This window comes from Glycine soja, chromosome 10 (genome assembly GCF_004193775.1).
Source record: "Glycine soja cultivar W05 chromosome 10, ASM419377v2, whole genome shotgun sequence".
Taxonomy (NCBI): Eukaryota; Viridiplantae; Streptophyta; class Magnoliopsida; order Fabales; family Fabaceae; genus Glycine; species Glycine soja.
Window position 1 is genome coordinate 11,283,061 of NC_041011.1, and position 17,098 is coordinate 11,300,158.

General features: G+C 33.0%; 1 protein-coding gene across 2 annotated transcripts; it reads right to left on the reverse strand.

Moving 5' to 3' along the window:
• Positions 1 to 1,053: 1,053 nt before the first annotated feature.
• On the reverse strand, positions 1,054 to 8,393 carry LOC114370553 (calcium-dependent protein kinase 20-like). Of its 2 annotated transcripts, XM_028327936.1 has the most exons (7): positions 7,045 to 8,392; positions 4,690 to 4,833; positions 4,408 to 4,560; positions 3,220 to 3,335; positions 2,747 to 2,914; positions 1,880 to 2,104; positions 1,054 to 1,806 (listed from the first exon to the last, which is right to left on the reverse strand). In XM_028327936.1, exons 1-7 carry the CDS (start codon positions 7,952 to 7,954, stop codon positions 1,735 to 1,737), a joined length of 1,788 nt encoding a protein of 595 aa, XP_028183737.1. In that variant the 5' UTR covers positions 7,955 to 8,392; the 3' UTR covers positions 1,054 to 1,734. The 2 variants fall into 2 exon arrangements, with proteins under 2 accessions (XP_028183737.1, XP_028183736.1); XM_028327935.1 differs by having other exon boundaries at positions 1,054 to 2,104; positions 7,045 to 8,393.
• Between the last annotated feature and the right edge of the window lie 8,705 nt (positions 8,394 to 17,098).

Here is a 17,098-nt window from a genome sequence, read left to right on the forward strand (position 1 = left end):
ATCTTACTATATATACTCCCTAAAATATTAAGTTTGGAGCATATATTAAGATTTTTTTCTGATAAAAAAAGAAAAAATATTAAGGTTTTTTGCTAAACTTAAGTTTTTTTTAGTTCTTCAACTTAAAAAAAATGTTTTTTTAAGTCTCTTTTGACCGATTTTTTTACTTATTACATACATATTTAATGTCCTTTTATACATATTTTATGAATAATTTTTACCGCATTGCAAGAAAGAATAAAAAGAATATATTTTAAAATTGAAAACTAAAAAGTGAAATTTGAAAATTAAGGAAAAAAAATAAATAACTACAATAACCAGATTTGAGAGACCAAATAAATAACTGTTATTTTTTTATTTGTAGAAATTTATAACACTCACACATCTTATCTAATCAATTAAATTGAACTTCATTGGTAATTCAATTTTGAAATTATATGGAGTAGCTGAATTTTAGGAATTAACGAATTTTTAATTTTGACTACTATTTACTAATTTTAATTTTGAAATTAAATTAATGATTTTAATTAACATTCTCGAAACTGATAATTTTTTAATTATGAACAGTTTTAATTATTGTAACCTTTTCCAAAAGGATAATTTAATTGTTATTTGAAAAGATATCTCACATAAATCAAGAAAAAGATGTTACAACTATAGTAACTGGAATTAAACCTTAAATTTTCAAGCAACCTTGGTAAATGTTGTCTATATAGCCAACTTCTATTAAAACTCGTTTACTTTGAGTCTTTAACAAATGACATTTTTAAATTGTTTAACCTTTAAGAACCAAGTAAGCAGCCCCAAGGAAGGGAGAGGAGGGGGGGGGGGGGGGGGGGGGGGAAACCCAACGAATAAAACTACTTGGCTCATGAAAGTATATTACTCTTTTCCTTTTCTTTTAAGTCATCATGTTGGCACTTGAATTATTTAAGGAGGGAATAAGAAAGGCGTATATCAACCAAGTCTAGGTAATTAGATGATCCTGCTTATTGAGGACTTGAGAAAGTTAATAGCTAAACCAAATAGAACAACTTAAGGTTGGCAGCGGCATTGCATCTCATGATTCTAATCAAATTCATTATTTGTGTCATTGGCAAGAAATACACAGTTACAAAAGAAAAAGGAAAAAAAAAATAACGATTGTGTGTATACACTCAAAGTGAAACATCATTAAACCAAAGCTACAGATAACTTAGCTCTATACATGAATGCAAACAGGGTACATGAGTTGATACAACATGATATTCAGCATGAGCACATGATTTGAGACTCACTGAAAGATGGCATGGCTTTAAGATTCAAGACATGCACAGCTGGATGTGCATAAATGCATGTCCTTCATCACTGCTTTTGGAAATTTGTTCCCAATTGGATGTAGAGTGAGAACCATCACTAAGTAGCACCATCATATCACATGCTGAAAAATCATTCTACCATCCATTTACCCCCCAAAAAAGGGTTGCAGATTCGACAGGAAAAACTGTGATCTATTGCACTAGGCTAATTCAATAAAAGAATGATTTGTAAATACATAAACACTATGTTTAGCAGGCCATTGAAGCTTCCTCTCCCCTGAAGCTCAAACAATTTCTAAGTGCATGTACTTACATAACTTAGGCATCTGGAAGAGAAAATATGCTATCTGTGAGACTATCTATCTATCAAGTCCCCATTTGGCAAGATCAAGAGTTCACTAATGCTTGAAGGTATCCATAATTTTACTAATGCTGTTTAAAAACCCATTTTGCCAAAATCAGTGTCTTGCATCATTGCTGCAAACTCGCTGTAATCAATGCGTCCATCCTGAAAACAGTGCAGAATTCAAGTCAAATAAAAGAAAACAGAAAAAGTAAACCACTGGAATGCAATGTATTACATTATCTTTGTCAATTTCACATATTATATCATCTAGATGATAATCCTTTAGGCCGAACTGTTCGCAGGCTTGTTGGAGCTCATCTTTTGTAATGTATCCACTCCCATCTTTGTCAAAGTATGTGAATGCAGCATATAGATGATCCTCCTTCTGGATCTTGTTTAGATGAAGCATAGCTGCTAAGAATTCACCATAGTCTATGGTACCACTGTTATCCACGTCTGCCTGAATTATAAACAAGAAAGCAAAAAGATTGATCTAATGAAATACATAATAAAATCAATTATTCAGTTTAATATAATAGTGCATAAATAGTCCAAGACTTCAAGGCCAGTTCTGGTTTAAGGCATTCTTGTTTTTCTGAAATGAGTTACAAGCAGCCATTCATTTTTAAAGTATAATGGTTTCTCATAAACAACTAAGAGCATCTACAATGCATGATTTCTTATCTTAAAGTTGTTGGCCATACAATGCCACATTGATTTAAGAACTCTATACAAAATTTCACTCCAATGCTAAGGTTGTTAATGAGAGTGCTAAACTTATTTTTTCTCCTTTTGCTGCTGATTCCTGGCTTGGAAAGTACCTTTTATATTGATAAAAAAAAATAGTTAAGCAACATTGCTTATATAAACAATGGTACTTGTATAAGAAATGTTATGTCAAATGCTCGAATGACAATTTTAGTTAAGCAACACATCTTATTTTTGAGCAATTTGCATAAGCAACTGCATTGTAGATGCTCTAATATGTACCGTGTCTTTCTAATTGTGTTCCAACGAATCAAACTATAACCAGTCAAAAATCCTTTAGTACAAGAAACAATTGTACATAGAACAGCCAATTGGATACCAGGGAAGCACTTACTGCTTCCATTAGCCAAGTAATTTCAGAATCCTTAAGAACAGAACCCACTCTCTCCAAACCATTTTTCAGTTCCTCAAGAGTGATCTGTCCGCTGTTATCCGTGTCTATCATCTTGAACATTTCTTTCAGTCCTGCAATTTCTTCCTCAGACAGGTTTTCAGCAATTACCTGCCAAGGGATAACATCAAGTCATACCACAGTTTGAATAGAGCAATTATCTTCCAATGTCTAAATTTTCAATATTATCAACAATAACAGCATTTTTTTCCCAATTTATTCTTCAAATGACCAAGGCTTCGATCAATTACACAAGTTTTATCAATTTATAGAGATTGTTCCAGACAACATTGTATGGAAAATTAGATATCAGAAATAAAATGCAATAGTTTTTTAGCACAAGGTGGCCATGTACAAGACACTAAGACTGTAACTTGCAATGAACTTCTAATCTCAAATAACTACTGGATACTCACTCTAATGGCTATTTTTTTGAGCTTGTTCATTGCAGAGAATTGCTTCAAACGAGTCAAGACAGCAGAATCAAGTGGTTTATCAGGTGCAACACCTCCAACCTGAACCCATGGGTGGCCTGCACATCATCAAGCTTATTAGCTTAATGTATTTGTATATTTAAAAATGAAGAAGATTAATAATCAGATAAATGTCATGATTATGCAGCCCTAAAAGTATAATAACAAATTAAAATGAACCAATAGATCATGATGCTTCTCTTAATGCCACTTTTGAGAATTCTGTATTAATCTCTTCAACCTAACATTAAATGTTCTTGAAACCTTTTTGTCTTGCTATGCAACCGGATTTAAAGTGGAAGGAGCACGTGATTTAAATACATTATCTAGTAACATTCCTGAACTCTATTATGAAGAGAGGACTCCAAGGCTCAGATGATGATTTATTAATGAATAACAAGTCACCAACTAATACCGCAAAATAGTGATAAACAACAATGACAAAGCAACAAAGGGGAAAAAATGTAGTGATTCAACCATAAATATCTTTAATACACTTCTAATTTCAAATTATATTTATTCATTTGGATACTGCAGTGCAGCATTTCCATGTCTGTTAAGTGAAAAATGAAATAGGGGCATATATCAGCAATGCAATTTCCAAAAGAAAATCACCAAATGTGAAATAGGAAATTTTATCTGAAATATAAAAAATAAGAAGTCCATTGACAGGGAAAGATCAAAATTTTGGCTTTAACTTCTGAATATTATAGTAATGGTGTATTGGTAATGTCTGTCTAGTAGGGGCAATGTTAAATTCATGGCCAGCATATTTCTCATTCTCTTTACAGCCATTAGTTTATAGTAGTAAGTAGCAACTAACCAGATAATCTGTCATCACGAATAAAAATTGTTAAAAAAAGAAAATTCTGGATAACTAGAGTATCTATTGGAGATATAGGTGTGTTGGACGGTTAGGGGAAAAGGAAAGAGGGGAAAGGTCACTGGTTCGTTCCTCTCTGCTAACAAAACTAACATTCTAACAAATTAACATTTGCCAATAAAAAAAAAAAAACTAGACTATCTATTAAATTATTTGAAATTGATCTCTAATGACCAAAAAAAGTGTGAACTTTTCCATGATGCATTTAAGATCAAGCCAAGTAGCATCAATGAGACAGGCATACTCACAAAGAACTTCATGTGCTGTCATCCGCTTCTTAGGGTCCCTTATAAGCATCCTCCGAACAAGATCCTTTGCACTTTCAGATATGCTAGGCCAGGGTTCAGAAATGAAGTCAAGTTCTCCTTTCAAAACTTGCTCAAATATTCCCTGTTCCGTTTCTGATCCATATACCAACCATTATGAATTATGAGCATTATTACACAAACACAAACACAAACACATACACAACTAAAACTGTGAAAGGAGTTGACATCATGAAATCAAGTGATTAATTATAGCATTCTCACCATCCCAAAATGGGGGAACTCCACTGAGTAAAATATAGATGATCACCCCAGCACTCCAAACATCACATTCTGGACCATATTGCTTCCGCAAAACTTCAGGGGCCACATAGTATGGGCTCCCAACCACATCAGTGAATGTTTCACCTGAAGTTATGAATAATTTCTCAATCTGAATTTGAATGAACCAAATCCAAAATAGAAAGGAAAAGCAAAAGTGCTTAACATAGTTAAACAAAATGGAGAGCCCTCCTAAGTTAAGAGAACATTTTTTATGAGGTAACACGTAACAGGATGTCCTACAAACATGACTTAATCTTCTTTTTTTATCCATAAAAATTGAAGGTAGGTACCAGGGGTTTACAATAACTCACACACCTTGCTCAACCAACCGAACTAAGCTCCCTTGATACATACATGACTTAATCTAAAAACTTAAAGCCCTTGCAATACACTATCTCTCTCCTCTGTAGAACTCTATGAATATAGATCCCATAAACCAAAGTCCACAGCTGTTAAAATAAATTCTTTTTTTGTTTTAAATGTATGATTCATTTTTAGTTTTTTTTTTATTATTTTTGCTCACATAGTCACATGTATGATTCTTTAACTTCTAAACAACCAATTGAGGTGATAAAATGCATATCTATGCATCAGCTGAGCAGTCATCCTACTGTATCTAAACAAAATATGAAACTGGTTTTCCTTCTCTAGTCTCAACTCTCAAACAATATGGGGAAGACATAAAGATCCTCTTCCCTTTTATTAACATAAAGTAGCCATAATAATGCCCTGACATTAGCTAAATGAAAATCAACTTAGAGTCTTAGAAGTAGTTCACATGCATAAAAATATTAATTTTGGAAATAAAAGTTAAAGTAGTTATAGATATATGAAACTAACATATTCTAGTGCCAAAGGCTCCTTGTAATGTGAAAGCATGGGAGAGAGTCATTGTATGCAGTCTTACCCTTGCATATGCAAAGAGGTTGTTTATGGATTTAAACTTATGACCAATTGGTCATCAAGGCACAATTTTACTGTTGCGCCAGTGCTCACCCTCTGGTTATGCATATAATAGTGTGGAAAAAATATGGAACTCAAAACATCAACCTCATGCTTGATTTGACAAATATTAAGGGTGTGTTTAGTTTAGAGGAGAGAAATAGAGAGGATGAAAATAAAAAATAATTTTTTAATTAAAGTAGAATATAAAAGGTGTGGGTCCTACAAAAAAGTACAACATTTCTCTCCAATCTTATTTCTCTCCATTCCAAACACACCATAAAACATCAAGACGAAAATGTTTGTGAAAACAAATCCCCAAGGAACAGTGCCCATGCCATGTCTTTACTTTACTCTATTCGTAGTAGACAAGAAAGAGAACAGAGCCAAATCGTATTCACAATTCCAGTTAATATAATTAGCTCAGTAAACAGAAGATAGTCCATTTCCAAATGCACTAGCAGATAGAAGTCAATAACCATAGATCATCAAAGTAAACAAAAATGATGAACAAATGTGTAACCGGTAACTTTGCTCATCTATAACACAAGAAACATGTAACTCACTCTCAATCACAGAGATAAATCTTGTAGATCAAAGCCACATGTTTTCTATTGTTTCCATTGCATTTATTTTGGTAGCATAGGAGCACACACATTTCAACAACAAAGATCATAAGATGTCTTTCCTAGCACTTTATGATCATAATCAACTCAAATACTACTAAAAGAACGTTTTGTAATAGCTTCTACAAAAGCTTATCTAAACTAATGAAGGTGACTTATGACCATATCAGTTTTATTCGTAGCAAGAAGCTTAATAGGAAGGTAAAACGAATCAAATATCTCTCAGTTAAAATTAACTTACGCACTATAACTTGTTCAAAAGCTATCTTATCTACTCAAAACATTGAGGTACATAAGTCAATTTTAACTTTCAGAAATTGACGTTGATTTTAACTTATACAAGAAATTTTGTTCATTTTACCTCTTATTCTCTTTTTCTATAACTGTTTATTAAGAAGTTTATCTAAACTAAGTCTATGCTCTCATGTGTTAAATTCTTATTGAATTTTATTAAGCTATTTACTCAAGAAGAAAGCCTAAATACAGTTTCTTGGGTGCTTTTAGTATAATTCTCCAATCAGAATTAAAGTTTCATCTTAGTAATCTATATTGACATTGAATGGAAATCTTTATTACTACCAAAATGAAACTCTAATTTTGATTAGCTAACATCACCAAAAACATCTAAAGAACTGCATCTAAGTTTTATGGTTATTCAAGCTCTTAAAGTAATGATTCTTTACACCAAAGGATCACTAACTAAACCAGAAGGAGGGAAATTCAATACCTGGTCTAAAGAACACAGAGAGTCCAAAATCAATGGTCTTAAGAGGTGACTCCTCCTCATGATTAATAAACAAAAAATTCTCAGGCTTCAAATCCCTATGCATGACCCCAAGAGAATGACAAGCCTCCACAACATTAAGAATCAGCCTAGCAAGTTCAGCAGCCTTTCTCTCAGTGTAATGCCCCCTTTGAATGATCCTATCAAACAACTCTCCTCCAGCACAAAGCTCCATGACAACATGCACAGCCACAGCATCCTCATAAGCCCCAACAATTTGTATCACATTGGGGTGACCCGCCAAGTGGTGCATGATTTGAATCTCCCTCCTTACATCTTCCACATCCTCCTGCGTTGTCAATTTGCGCTTTGCGATTGATTTGCAAGCGAAGTCTTTGTTTGTGCCCTTTTGGACGCATAAAAACGTTGTCCCGAATTGCCCTTGCCCTAACTTGCGCCCCAAACTAAAGAACTCTTTCATGTTTTCGGTTTTTCGACCTAACACGGATTCCACTTGAAGTCCCACACTAGATACCCTTTTCAAGTGGGTGGGCTTCTTGGTCTGGTGGTTGTTATCGCCGCCGCCGGGGACCGGCTCCATGGCGTGGCTCGAGGCCGGCTTCTCGGGCTTCAGCGGGAGCGGTTTCGCAGCGTCGGCGGCGGCGGCAGGCATTTTGACCGGCTCTGGCGGTGTGCTCTGGACCGGCATGCCGGGAGGAGGCTCCGGTGATTTCGAGGAATCGGCGGTGTTGGTGGTTGTGGTTGCGGTGGAAGGCGCGGATCCGCCGGGGGCTTTGGCCTCGGCGTTGGGCGGAGGAAGGCGGTTCTCCGGCGGGCGCGTTTTCCACACCGCCGCGGTGACGGACTGGAGGAAGCCGTTGCCGACGTTGGGTCCCACACAGTTGTTGCCCATCGGAAGTTTAGTTTTTTTTTTTTTTTTCACCAACGCGAGAGATTCTTCCGCTCTCGCCGCGATGACGCCATTGACGAAACCCTAATTTGTTCTATTCAAAATCGCAGATCTATATGTATATCTCTCTTGAAAGGACAACGACGTTCGAGGTTGAGGATTTCGGATTTCCAGATTCGAGATTGTCGTTGCCGTGTAGATATATCATATGGAATGGCAGAGAGAAATTGATGATTATAATGAACTGAGTCGTGACTCGGTGACGAAAGGGTTTGAGATTGTGATTGTTGTTGTTGTTGTTGTTGAGAGATTGGAATTCAGAACGTGGCCATGGACATGGTGTCCAGCACATCATGTAGCTTGTTAAGAGAAAAACCAGATCGCATGCATGCATCTAATAATCGATCTAGACTTAATATTAATAAATTACTACAATCCAGGGTTTGTTTTTCTTTCACTATTCATCCTATCATATCTTTGGACTTTTTTTATGTATGGAATTTTGCTTTAATTTTTCTCTTTTGCTATATTCTCAATGATTCATATATTCTGTAATATTTTATATGTTAAAATTATTTTTATTATTATATATTCATTATATTGTGCTTTAATTTTATAATATGTTGCAAGAATTGTTATGTAACAAATGATTTTTTTATTTTTACATATTTTATTCTGAAAAAAATTATTTTCCATTATATTTATATTTTTGAGTTTAATGTTGATGTGGTATAAAATAATTTTACTTTGACATTCAATCATAAATTAATATTGATATATATGATTTTTAAGATAATTTTGTAAAAATCAGCAAACTTACCATATATGATAAATTTGGATATATTATCAAAATTGTTAATTTCATTTATAGACCTTTTACATAAAAATTCAAAAAAAAATTGTCGATTGGTATGAATTTTTTACCAACCAACTTTTTCGGTGATTCTAACTTTTTTAGGAATTGTGATTTGATAATAATGTAAAATTATTATTTTACATTGTATGTGTATAACCTTTTTGTTTATGTTTTTAAATCTTTTGATAATAATATTAGTAATTAAAGTTTCCTACTTGAATACCATAAAATTTAAAAATCAAATTTATAGAACTTAAGTGAAAAAAGATTTTTTTTTTTGTCCTGAGTCAAAGATCACGTGTCTTCAAATCATCGGGTCAAAGACTAATCTCACTCATAATATGTGATTATCACTTGCCCAAAGAAATTATACACATAAGAAAGATCGAACATGATTCTCTCACTAATAAGATTTACCCACCTTCCCCCCCCCCCCACTCATATGTGAAGGCAGTGTTATTTCACATCGTTGTATCAACTTTATGAGTTAAGTGAAAAAGTGTTTAACTCTTCTAAACTTTTTGTAAATAGGCAATCTAAAGTTTAATTTTATACTAATTGATCCTTATATTTTATCTTGTTTGCTAATAGACATTATAAACTTTAATTTCATTCCAATTGATCTTAATCTTTACTCTTTTTGCAAATAGACACCTTACTTTTAATTCTATCTCCATTAATTCTTAAAATTTATCTCTTTTATAAATAGTTATTGTAACACCTCGACTTTTAGACATTAAAATATTACTTGAAAACTCTTTTATTTAATTTATTTTAGAAATATGTGTTACAATATTTAACTGCTACTTATCATTAGTAAAACTTTTTCATGTATTTTTTTTTTGTTATTTTCTTAAAAACAATGTGTCAATTGGAAACAATAAACATTTACATTGAATTAAAATAAACTCCGATATAGAATAACTTAGTCTTTATACATAAATAAATAACATCAGTAATGTCACAAAAGAAATAATACGAACACAACCCATGATAATATGAAAGTAAGCAAAATCAATTTTTACATCTTTGCTTCAACAAAATACATATATGTGGAGAAACCTCTCTTAAAATACATCAAAATCAATGAAGAAAACTAGGACTAAAACAGACCACTTATCACACCAAGAGTACTGAACTATCTAAGATGCGTCCTTAGAAGAATCTCACTCTCCTTCTCAGACGTCTTCTCCAATTGCCTCTGAAGCTCTCGGTACTCCTCAATCTCCTAAGGCAACATGTTCGTATGGTCTCCTTAGTCCTCTATAACCTTGACTGGGTGCACTTGTTCCACGTTATATTGATGAATGTTGCCCCACCCATTGTACTCCACTGGAGTCAATAGGAATTCCAAATCATGGCATGGCTCTTCTAGCAATAATTATCATAATATCAAAGCTTTGTGCGAGTGGTGAATTCCATGGGATATAGCAAGTCAATGTATGGTCAATAATGGGCATTGTATTCGGTTTATCTATTGGCACTATGTGGACTCAAGTATGGCAGACGTAACATGTGGTCCATGTAATAGTGCATGGCAATACCTGCTTACTCTACAAGCTACACCAAGCCCGCCAGTGTACTCGACATCTTCAATACTTGAAAGTTGTTGGTTGTAGGGGTGACTCCTCTACTCCTCAAATGCCACAAACACACAATAGTCAAACAAGGACAAGATGCAACCTAATTAACCACTATGCATGGTTTCTCTAAGTAAACAACACTCTCGAGATCCTAAGTGCATTACTAACACACTTCTCACCTGCCACCAATCCTCCCAGGCCTTGATGGTCTGACATAATCATGTGGATAATAGTCGAGAGTGATTGCCACATACAGATACATCGCACACTAATCCCAAGCTCCCAACTCAAAGAGCATAGTCTTAAAGCCCATCAAGAGTAGCAAAGTGAGGCTTGTGAGTTACCCATGCCAAATGAGTACACCAAATGCTAGATAGTCACAACTTGTTAATTCCCCTAAGTTCTTGAACCCCATTTGTCCACTATACCCTAGTGTATCTCTCTCCATCATCCATTTTCGCAACATAACCTCACTTTCTCATGAAGAAAATAGAACCACTGATTCCCTGCTCTCTCTCCAATCCTCTTGACTTTTGTCACTGCATTGCGTACATAGCCCTTGTGTCACGTGCATTAACAAACACGTACAAACAAACAAACAAGAAAGAGAGATAAGGCTCAAGCCTGTATACTACTCTTAGGGAATCAATCGTGGTCCCTTAAGCGGTAGAAACCACTTGTCACACAAAACAATCGGACAACATAACGGCTATGATTACAGCCATCTAACAATCATAACAAACAAATTTGTCGAGGATCAAACACCCTCGAACCTAAACCACATCACATGCAAATAAAATAACAATATACAAATACAGATACATACACACACACACACACACACACACATATGTAGCAAAATATAAATTTGAATGCCACAAATATAATTTGTTGAAATTCACACTCTGTCGGTCTTACCTTTTACCAATAATTATTATTATTATACATGCATGTATCTAATTAATTTTATCAGCGGATAATCATCACAATTTCCAAAGCAGACATCAATCATCAGATTTTGCAGTTTATCCCAACAATAATATAACAGTTAAATCAAGAAGTGGAAAGACCCTCTTACCTTGAATGAATTTACATGAAATGACTCAAATGAACAAAGAGCTTAGGTCCTTGATGTCTCAAACTTCTAAGAATGAAAATGAAATTTTGAAACCATGAATGAGAAGCTTGCACGAATTTGGTAAGGAAAACAAGAAGAGAAAGAAGATTAAGGGCTCCTTACCTAAGCTTTGATGGAATAAATATCAGGACTATGGAGCTTAGAAGAAGAAGAAAATGGTGGTCTCTTCCTCCTTGAAGGTCTCATGCAAGAAGGAGAGAATGAAGGGTTCAAGTTGTGATTTTTAAGAGCAAATTGTGAGAGATGATGAGATATGATGCAAAGCTAGTGATGTATTCAATTGACAAGCTTGAATGACCATTGTATAGGCCATGGGGGGATGTGCACCAGCTTACCATACGTGGATGGTTTAGCTTTTGAATTTTTAGAAGGAAATGACTAAAGTAGACATAGACAAAAAATGGAGTGAATAGACAATTTAGTCCCTGAGATTGTACCTATTTTGCATATTAGTCCCTAACTTAATGTTAAATTCAAAATAGTCCCTATCTTTGCATAAATGTTGCAAAATAGTCCTTCTGTTAAATTTTAAAGTGACGTTGTTAGTGAGGTCAATTTTAGTGCCACGTGGATTATCCAACGTGGCACTAAAGGATGACGTGGCATGGCACGTGGACGTGCCTCCTAAAAGATGCCATGTCATTTGATGATAACAAAACGAATAAATAGGCAATTTAGTCCCTAGCTTTGTACCCCTGTTGCATATTAGTCCCTAACTTAATGACAAATTCAAAATAGTCCCTATCTTTTGCATAAGTGTTGCAAAATAGTCCCTAACTTAAAAGATGCCCGAAATTGTGCTTAAAGTGTCCATGCATTGCGAAGGTTATGCCTTGCACGATTTCTGACGGCGCAGATTTCTCCTTGGATTCCTTGTCATCTTTTTATTCCTCTGGTTTTTTCTCTTCTTCTTTCTTTTCTTCTTCCTCTTCTTTTTTCTCCTCCACTTTGTTTTCCTCTGGTTTTTTCTCTTCCTATTCAGAACACAACAAAAATCAAAACCCGGAATGATACATTGATGGTAATTGAAGGAAAAAAAAAGGAAAAGAGAATGGTTATGCAGACCTCTCCCATGGGTGTTGACGGCTACAGAGATAAGGTTGTTGCTGTGGATTTTTGGTTCTTTTTATTTGTGCAATTGTGTGTGAGTTCTTTTTCGTATATATGCCTCAATTGGTTCAGAACCATCAAATTTGAAGAAGCCACTCATTCTATCATCATCAAATGACGTGACACTAAAATTGACCTCACTAACAGCGTTACTTTAAAATTTAACGGAAGGATTATTTTGCAACACTTATGCAAAAGATAGGGACTATTTTGAATTTTTCATTAAGTTAGGGACTAATATGCAACAAGGGTACAAAGTCAGGGACTAAATTGCCTATTTACTCGTTTTGTTATCATCAAATGACCTGACATCTTTTAAGAAGCACGTCCACATGTCATACAACGTCATCCTTTAGTGTCACATTGGATAGTCTACATTGCACTAAAATTGACCTCACTAACAATGTTACTTTAAAATTTAACGAAAGGACTATTTTGTAACACTTATGCAAAGATGGGGACTATTTTGAATTTAACATTAAGTTAGGGACTAATATGCAAAGTGAGTACAATCTCAGGGACTAAATTGTTTATTCACTCGACAAAAATGGTATGAATTGCTTTTTGCCAAAAGTGGTGAGTCCTATATTAAATGTCTAGATTAATGTGCTAACTTCCTAGATTATCATGTTAATCTCCTTAGGGATACGTGTATTCAGAGTAAACCTCACACACAATCTACTCACACTGAGACAAATTACACTATGACTCAATGAGCAATGTAATTATTGCATAGATGGAAATCAATCTCAAACAATTTTTTTTTCTTTGTCAAGCTTCACTAAACTAATCACATACCTATATAACAAAGAATAAATCTTAATAACTTATTTATTTATCTCTTGTTCATTTATTAGTTTTGTTTTTCTAAATCACTTTTCCAAACATTACAAGATAATAAAATTTATAATTAAAAATATCAAATAAAGACCTTTTGGTTGTTTCTTATTATTTACTTTTTATAAATCCATATTTTGTTATATTTCAATATATGAAGTAATGAATTGTAAAAAAAGAAAATAAAAAAAGAGATTATTAAATGATTGATATTTAAAATCAATACTTAACTCTAACTTGATAGAAATATAAAAAGGACAAATTTTAAAGTTTAAGGTGTTTATTTGTAAAAAAAAATGTAAAGTTGAAGGATCAAATAGAACAAAATTAAAGTTTATGGTATCTATTTGCAATAAATGAGATAAAATTTAAGGATCAATTAGGATAAAATTGAAGTTTATGATGTCGTCAGAGCTCATCAGAGTAGCAAAGTGAGTCTTGTGAGTTACCCGCGCCAAATGAGTGTACCAAATATTAGATAGTCACCATTCGTTAATTTTCCTACGTTCTTCGAACCTCTCTGCCCACTATACCTTAGTGGATCTCTCTCCATCATCAATTTTCTCAACGTAACCTCACTTTCTCACAGAAGAAAATAGAATCATTGGTTCCTTGTTTTCTCTTGAATCCTCTTGACTTCTGTCACTGTATCGCGTACATAGCTTTTGTGTCGCATGCATTAACAAACACGTACAAACAAACAAACAAAAAAGAGAGATGATGCTCAGGCCTGCATATTACTCTTAGGGAATCAATCGTGGTCCCTTAAGCAATAGAAACCACTTGTCACACAAAACAATCAGACAACATAACGACTATGATTACAACCATCTAATAATCATAACAAACAAATTTGTTGAAGATCAAGCACCCCGAATCTAAACCACAACACGTACAAATAAAATAACAATATGCATACACACACATAATATGCACACACACACACACATATAAATTTGAACACCACAGATATAATTTGTCGGAATTCACTATCGATTTTACCATTTACCAATAATAAAAATAATTATACATGCATGCATCTCAGTAATTTTATCAAAGGAGAATCATCACAATTTCCAAAGCAAACATCAGTCATCAGATCTTGCAGTTTATCTAAACAATAATATAGCAGTTAAATCAATAGTTTCAAAAAATAAATAATTCTAAAGTAAGTTATCTTGAGGCACAAATCCCAATGTTAGGTTGTCTACTATCTAAAATTACATTGTCACTCATTTTTAATTTACAAAGTTTCACTCCTAACTTATTTTCAGTGTTCTTGATGGTTTTTCATGAATCTTATATGCTACCCTATATTTTCACACCTCAAAAACTCCTTTTCGAGGTTAAAATTTTAAGAAAAATAGTCCATACAACTATAATAATCAATTCAATTTCGTGACAGATTTCTATTCTACAAAATGTCTTTCAACTTATTTTATTCATAACTTTTGCTAGAAAACTCCAATTTAAGTGAAATTTAAGGCTAATCCTAAGTTTTAACACCCAAAGAACTCATTTCTAACCTTAAAATTTCCATAAAAAACAGCATATCCTCTAGTTCCAAACAAGGCAGTAGCTACGAATATTTGAACATCAAAACAACATGCAATGAAGCCTAACTTCTAAATACAACAAGGTTATGATTCAAGAAGTGGAAAGACCCCCCTTACCTTGAATGAAGTTACCCAAAATGACTCAAATGAACAAAGAGCTCAGGTTCTTGATGCCTCAAACTTCTAAGAATGAAAATGAAATTTTGGAACCATGAATGAGAAGCTTGTACGAATTTGGTAAGGAAAACAAGAAGAGAAAGAAGATTAAGATCTCCTTACCTAAGCTTTGATGGAAGAAATATCAAGACACTACTACTATGGAGCTTGGAAGAAGAATAAAATGGTGGTCTCTTCCTCCTTGAAGGTCTCATGCAAGAAGGAGAGAATGAAGGGTCTAAGTTGTGATTTAAGAGCAATTTGTGAGAGATGATGGGAAATGATGCAAAGCTAGTGATGTGTTCAATTGACAAGCTTGAATGACCATTGTATAAGCCATAGGGGATGTGCACCAGCTTGTAATACATGGATGGTTTTATTTTTGAATCTTTAGCAAGAAATGACTAATGTAGATATAGCCAAAAATGGTAAAAATTATTTTTTGCCAAAAGTGGTGAATCTTATCTTAAACGTCTAGATTAATGTGTTAACTTTCTAGATTATTGTACTAATCTTCCTAGGGATATGTGTACTCAAAGTAAACCTCATACAAATTCTACTCACAAAGAGATAAATTACATTGTGACTCAATGCGCAGTGTAATTCTTGGATAGATGGAAATCTAGTTCAGACAATTTTTTTTTGTCAAGCTTCACTAAAGTATTCACGTACCTATATAAGAAAGAATAAATCTCAATAATTTATTTATTTTAACTCTTGTTCATTTATTAGTTTTGTTTTTATAAATCACTTTTCCAAACATTACAAGATAATAAAATTTAGAATTAAAAATTACCAAATAAAGACCTTTTGGTTGTTTCTTATTATTTACTTTTTATAAATCCACATTTTGTTATATTTCAATATATGAAGAAATGAACTGAAAAAAGAAAATAAAAAAAGATTATTCAATGATTGATATTTAAAATAAATATTTAACTCTAACTTGATAGAAATATAAAAAGGAAAAATTTTAAAGTTTAAGGTGTTTATTTGTAAAAAAAAAAAAATATGTAAAGTTTAAGGATCAATTAGAACAAAATTAAAGTTTATGGTATCTATTTGCAATAAATGGAATAAAATTTAAGGATCAATTAGGATAAAATTAAAGTTTTTGATGTCTATTTGCAAAAGAGTTGAAGTTTAAGGAGGTTAAATATTGTATTCCCAAGACATAAAAATAATCCTTAAGACAAATGCATTAGATACTTGAATGAATAATTTTATTGTTAATAATAATCTCAAACATAATTACCTGCAGCAAAAAATACATGTGATCTAGATAAAAAAAAATGCCACATGAAATTTGTAATCTTTAATTAGCATTATTACCAAATACTTAAAAGATAAATAATTATGAGTCATGATTATAATAGTTAACAAATTTGATTAAAAATAATAGATTTGATTAATATAATGCATTTTACTAAATTTTTAAATTAATAAAAAATACATAGGTATTAGTTTTGAAAATTTAGTAAAATGCATAATATTTTTTAATTCCATTTCTTCTTACGCTATCATTTATCAAGCTCCTCTAAAGTGTATCTAGTACTTTAAAGAAAAAAGTACTTACATCTCAATCTTTCATTATATTAATGGTTCATATATTTTCAATTCATTTAAAATTGTCAACTAAATATAGTTTGTACAACATAAAATTAAATTTTGGTGATAATTTCAAATTAGTTGGAAATAATTAGTTTTTACTCTCTAAAGTGCAGCCTGCATTTCAGATGAGTCCATTCTAAAACATGTATTCAACAATGTATAATGATAACTAATTAACAAGTACAATAAATAAAGTGTACAATATATGCCAAACCCTCGATTAAAAAGAGATTTTCAAGAAGGAGATACTCGCATAAACCCTCGACTATTAAAGAAATGAAAAATCCTAAACAGAAATTA

What these genes read in the sequence shown, in the direction of transcription:
- LOC114370553 (XM_028327935.1), bottom strand. Translation starts at nt 7,954, where the DNA reads ATGGGCAACAACTGTGTGGGACCCAACGTCGGCAACGGCTTCCTCCAG. An exon ending in AGTTCCCCCATTTTGGGATG is followed by an intron (nt 4,561 to 4,689) that starts GTGAGAATGCTA and finishes TATATGGATCAG; the next exon opens with AAACGGAACAGGGAATATTT. An exon ending in GACAGCACATGAAGTTCTTT is followed by an intron (nt 3,336 to 4,407) that starts GTGAGTATGCCT and finishes GATGATGTGCAG; the next exon opens with GCCACCCATGGGTTCAGGTT.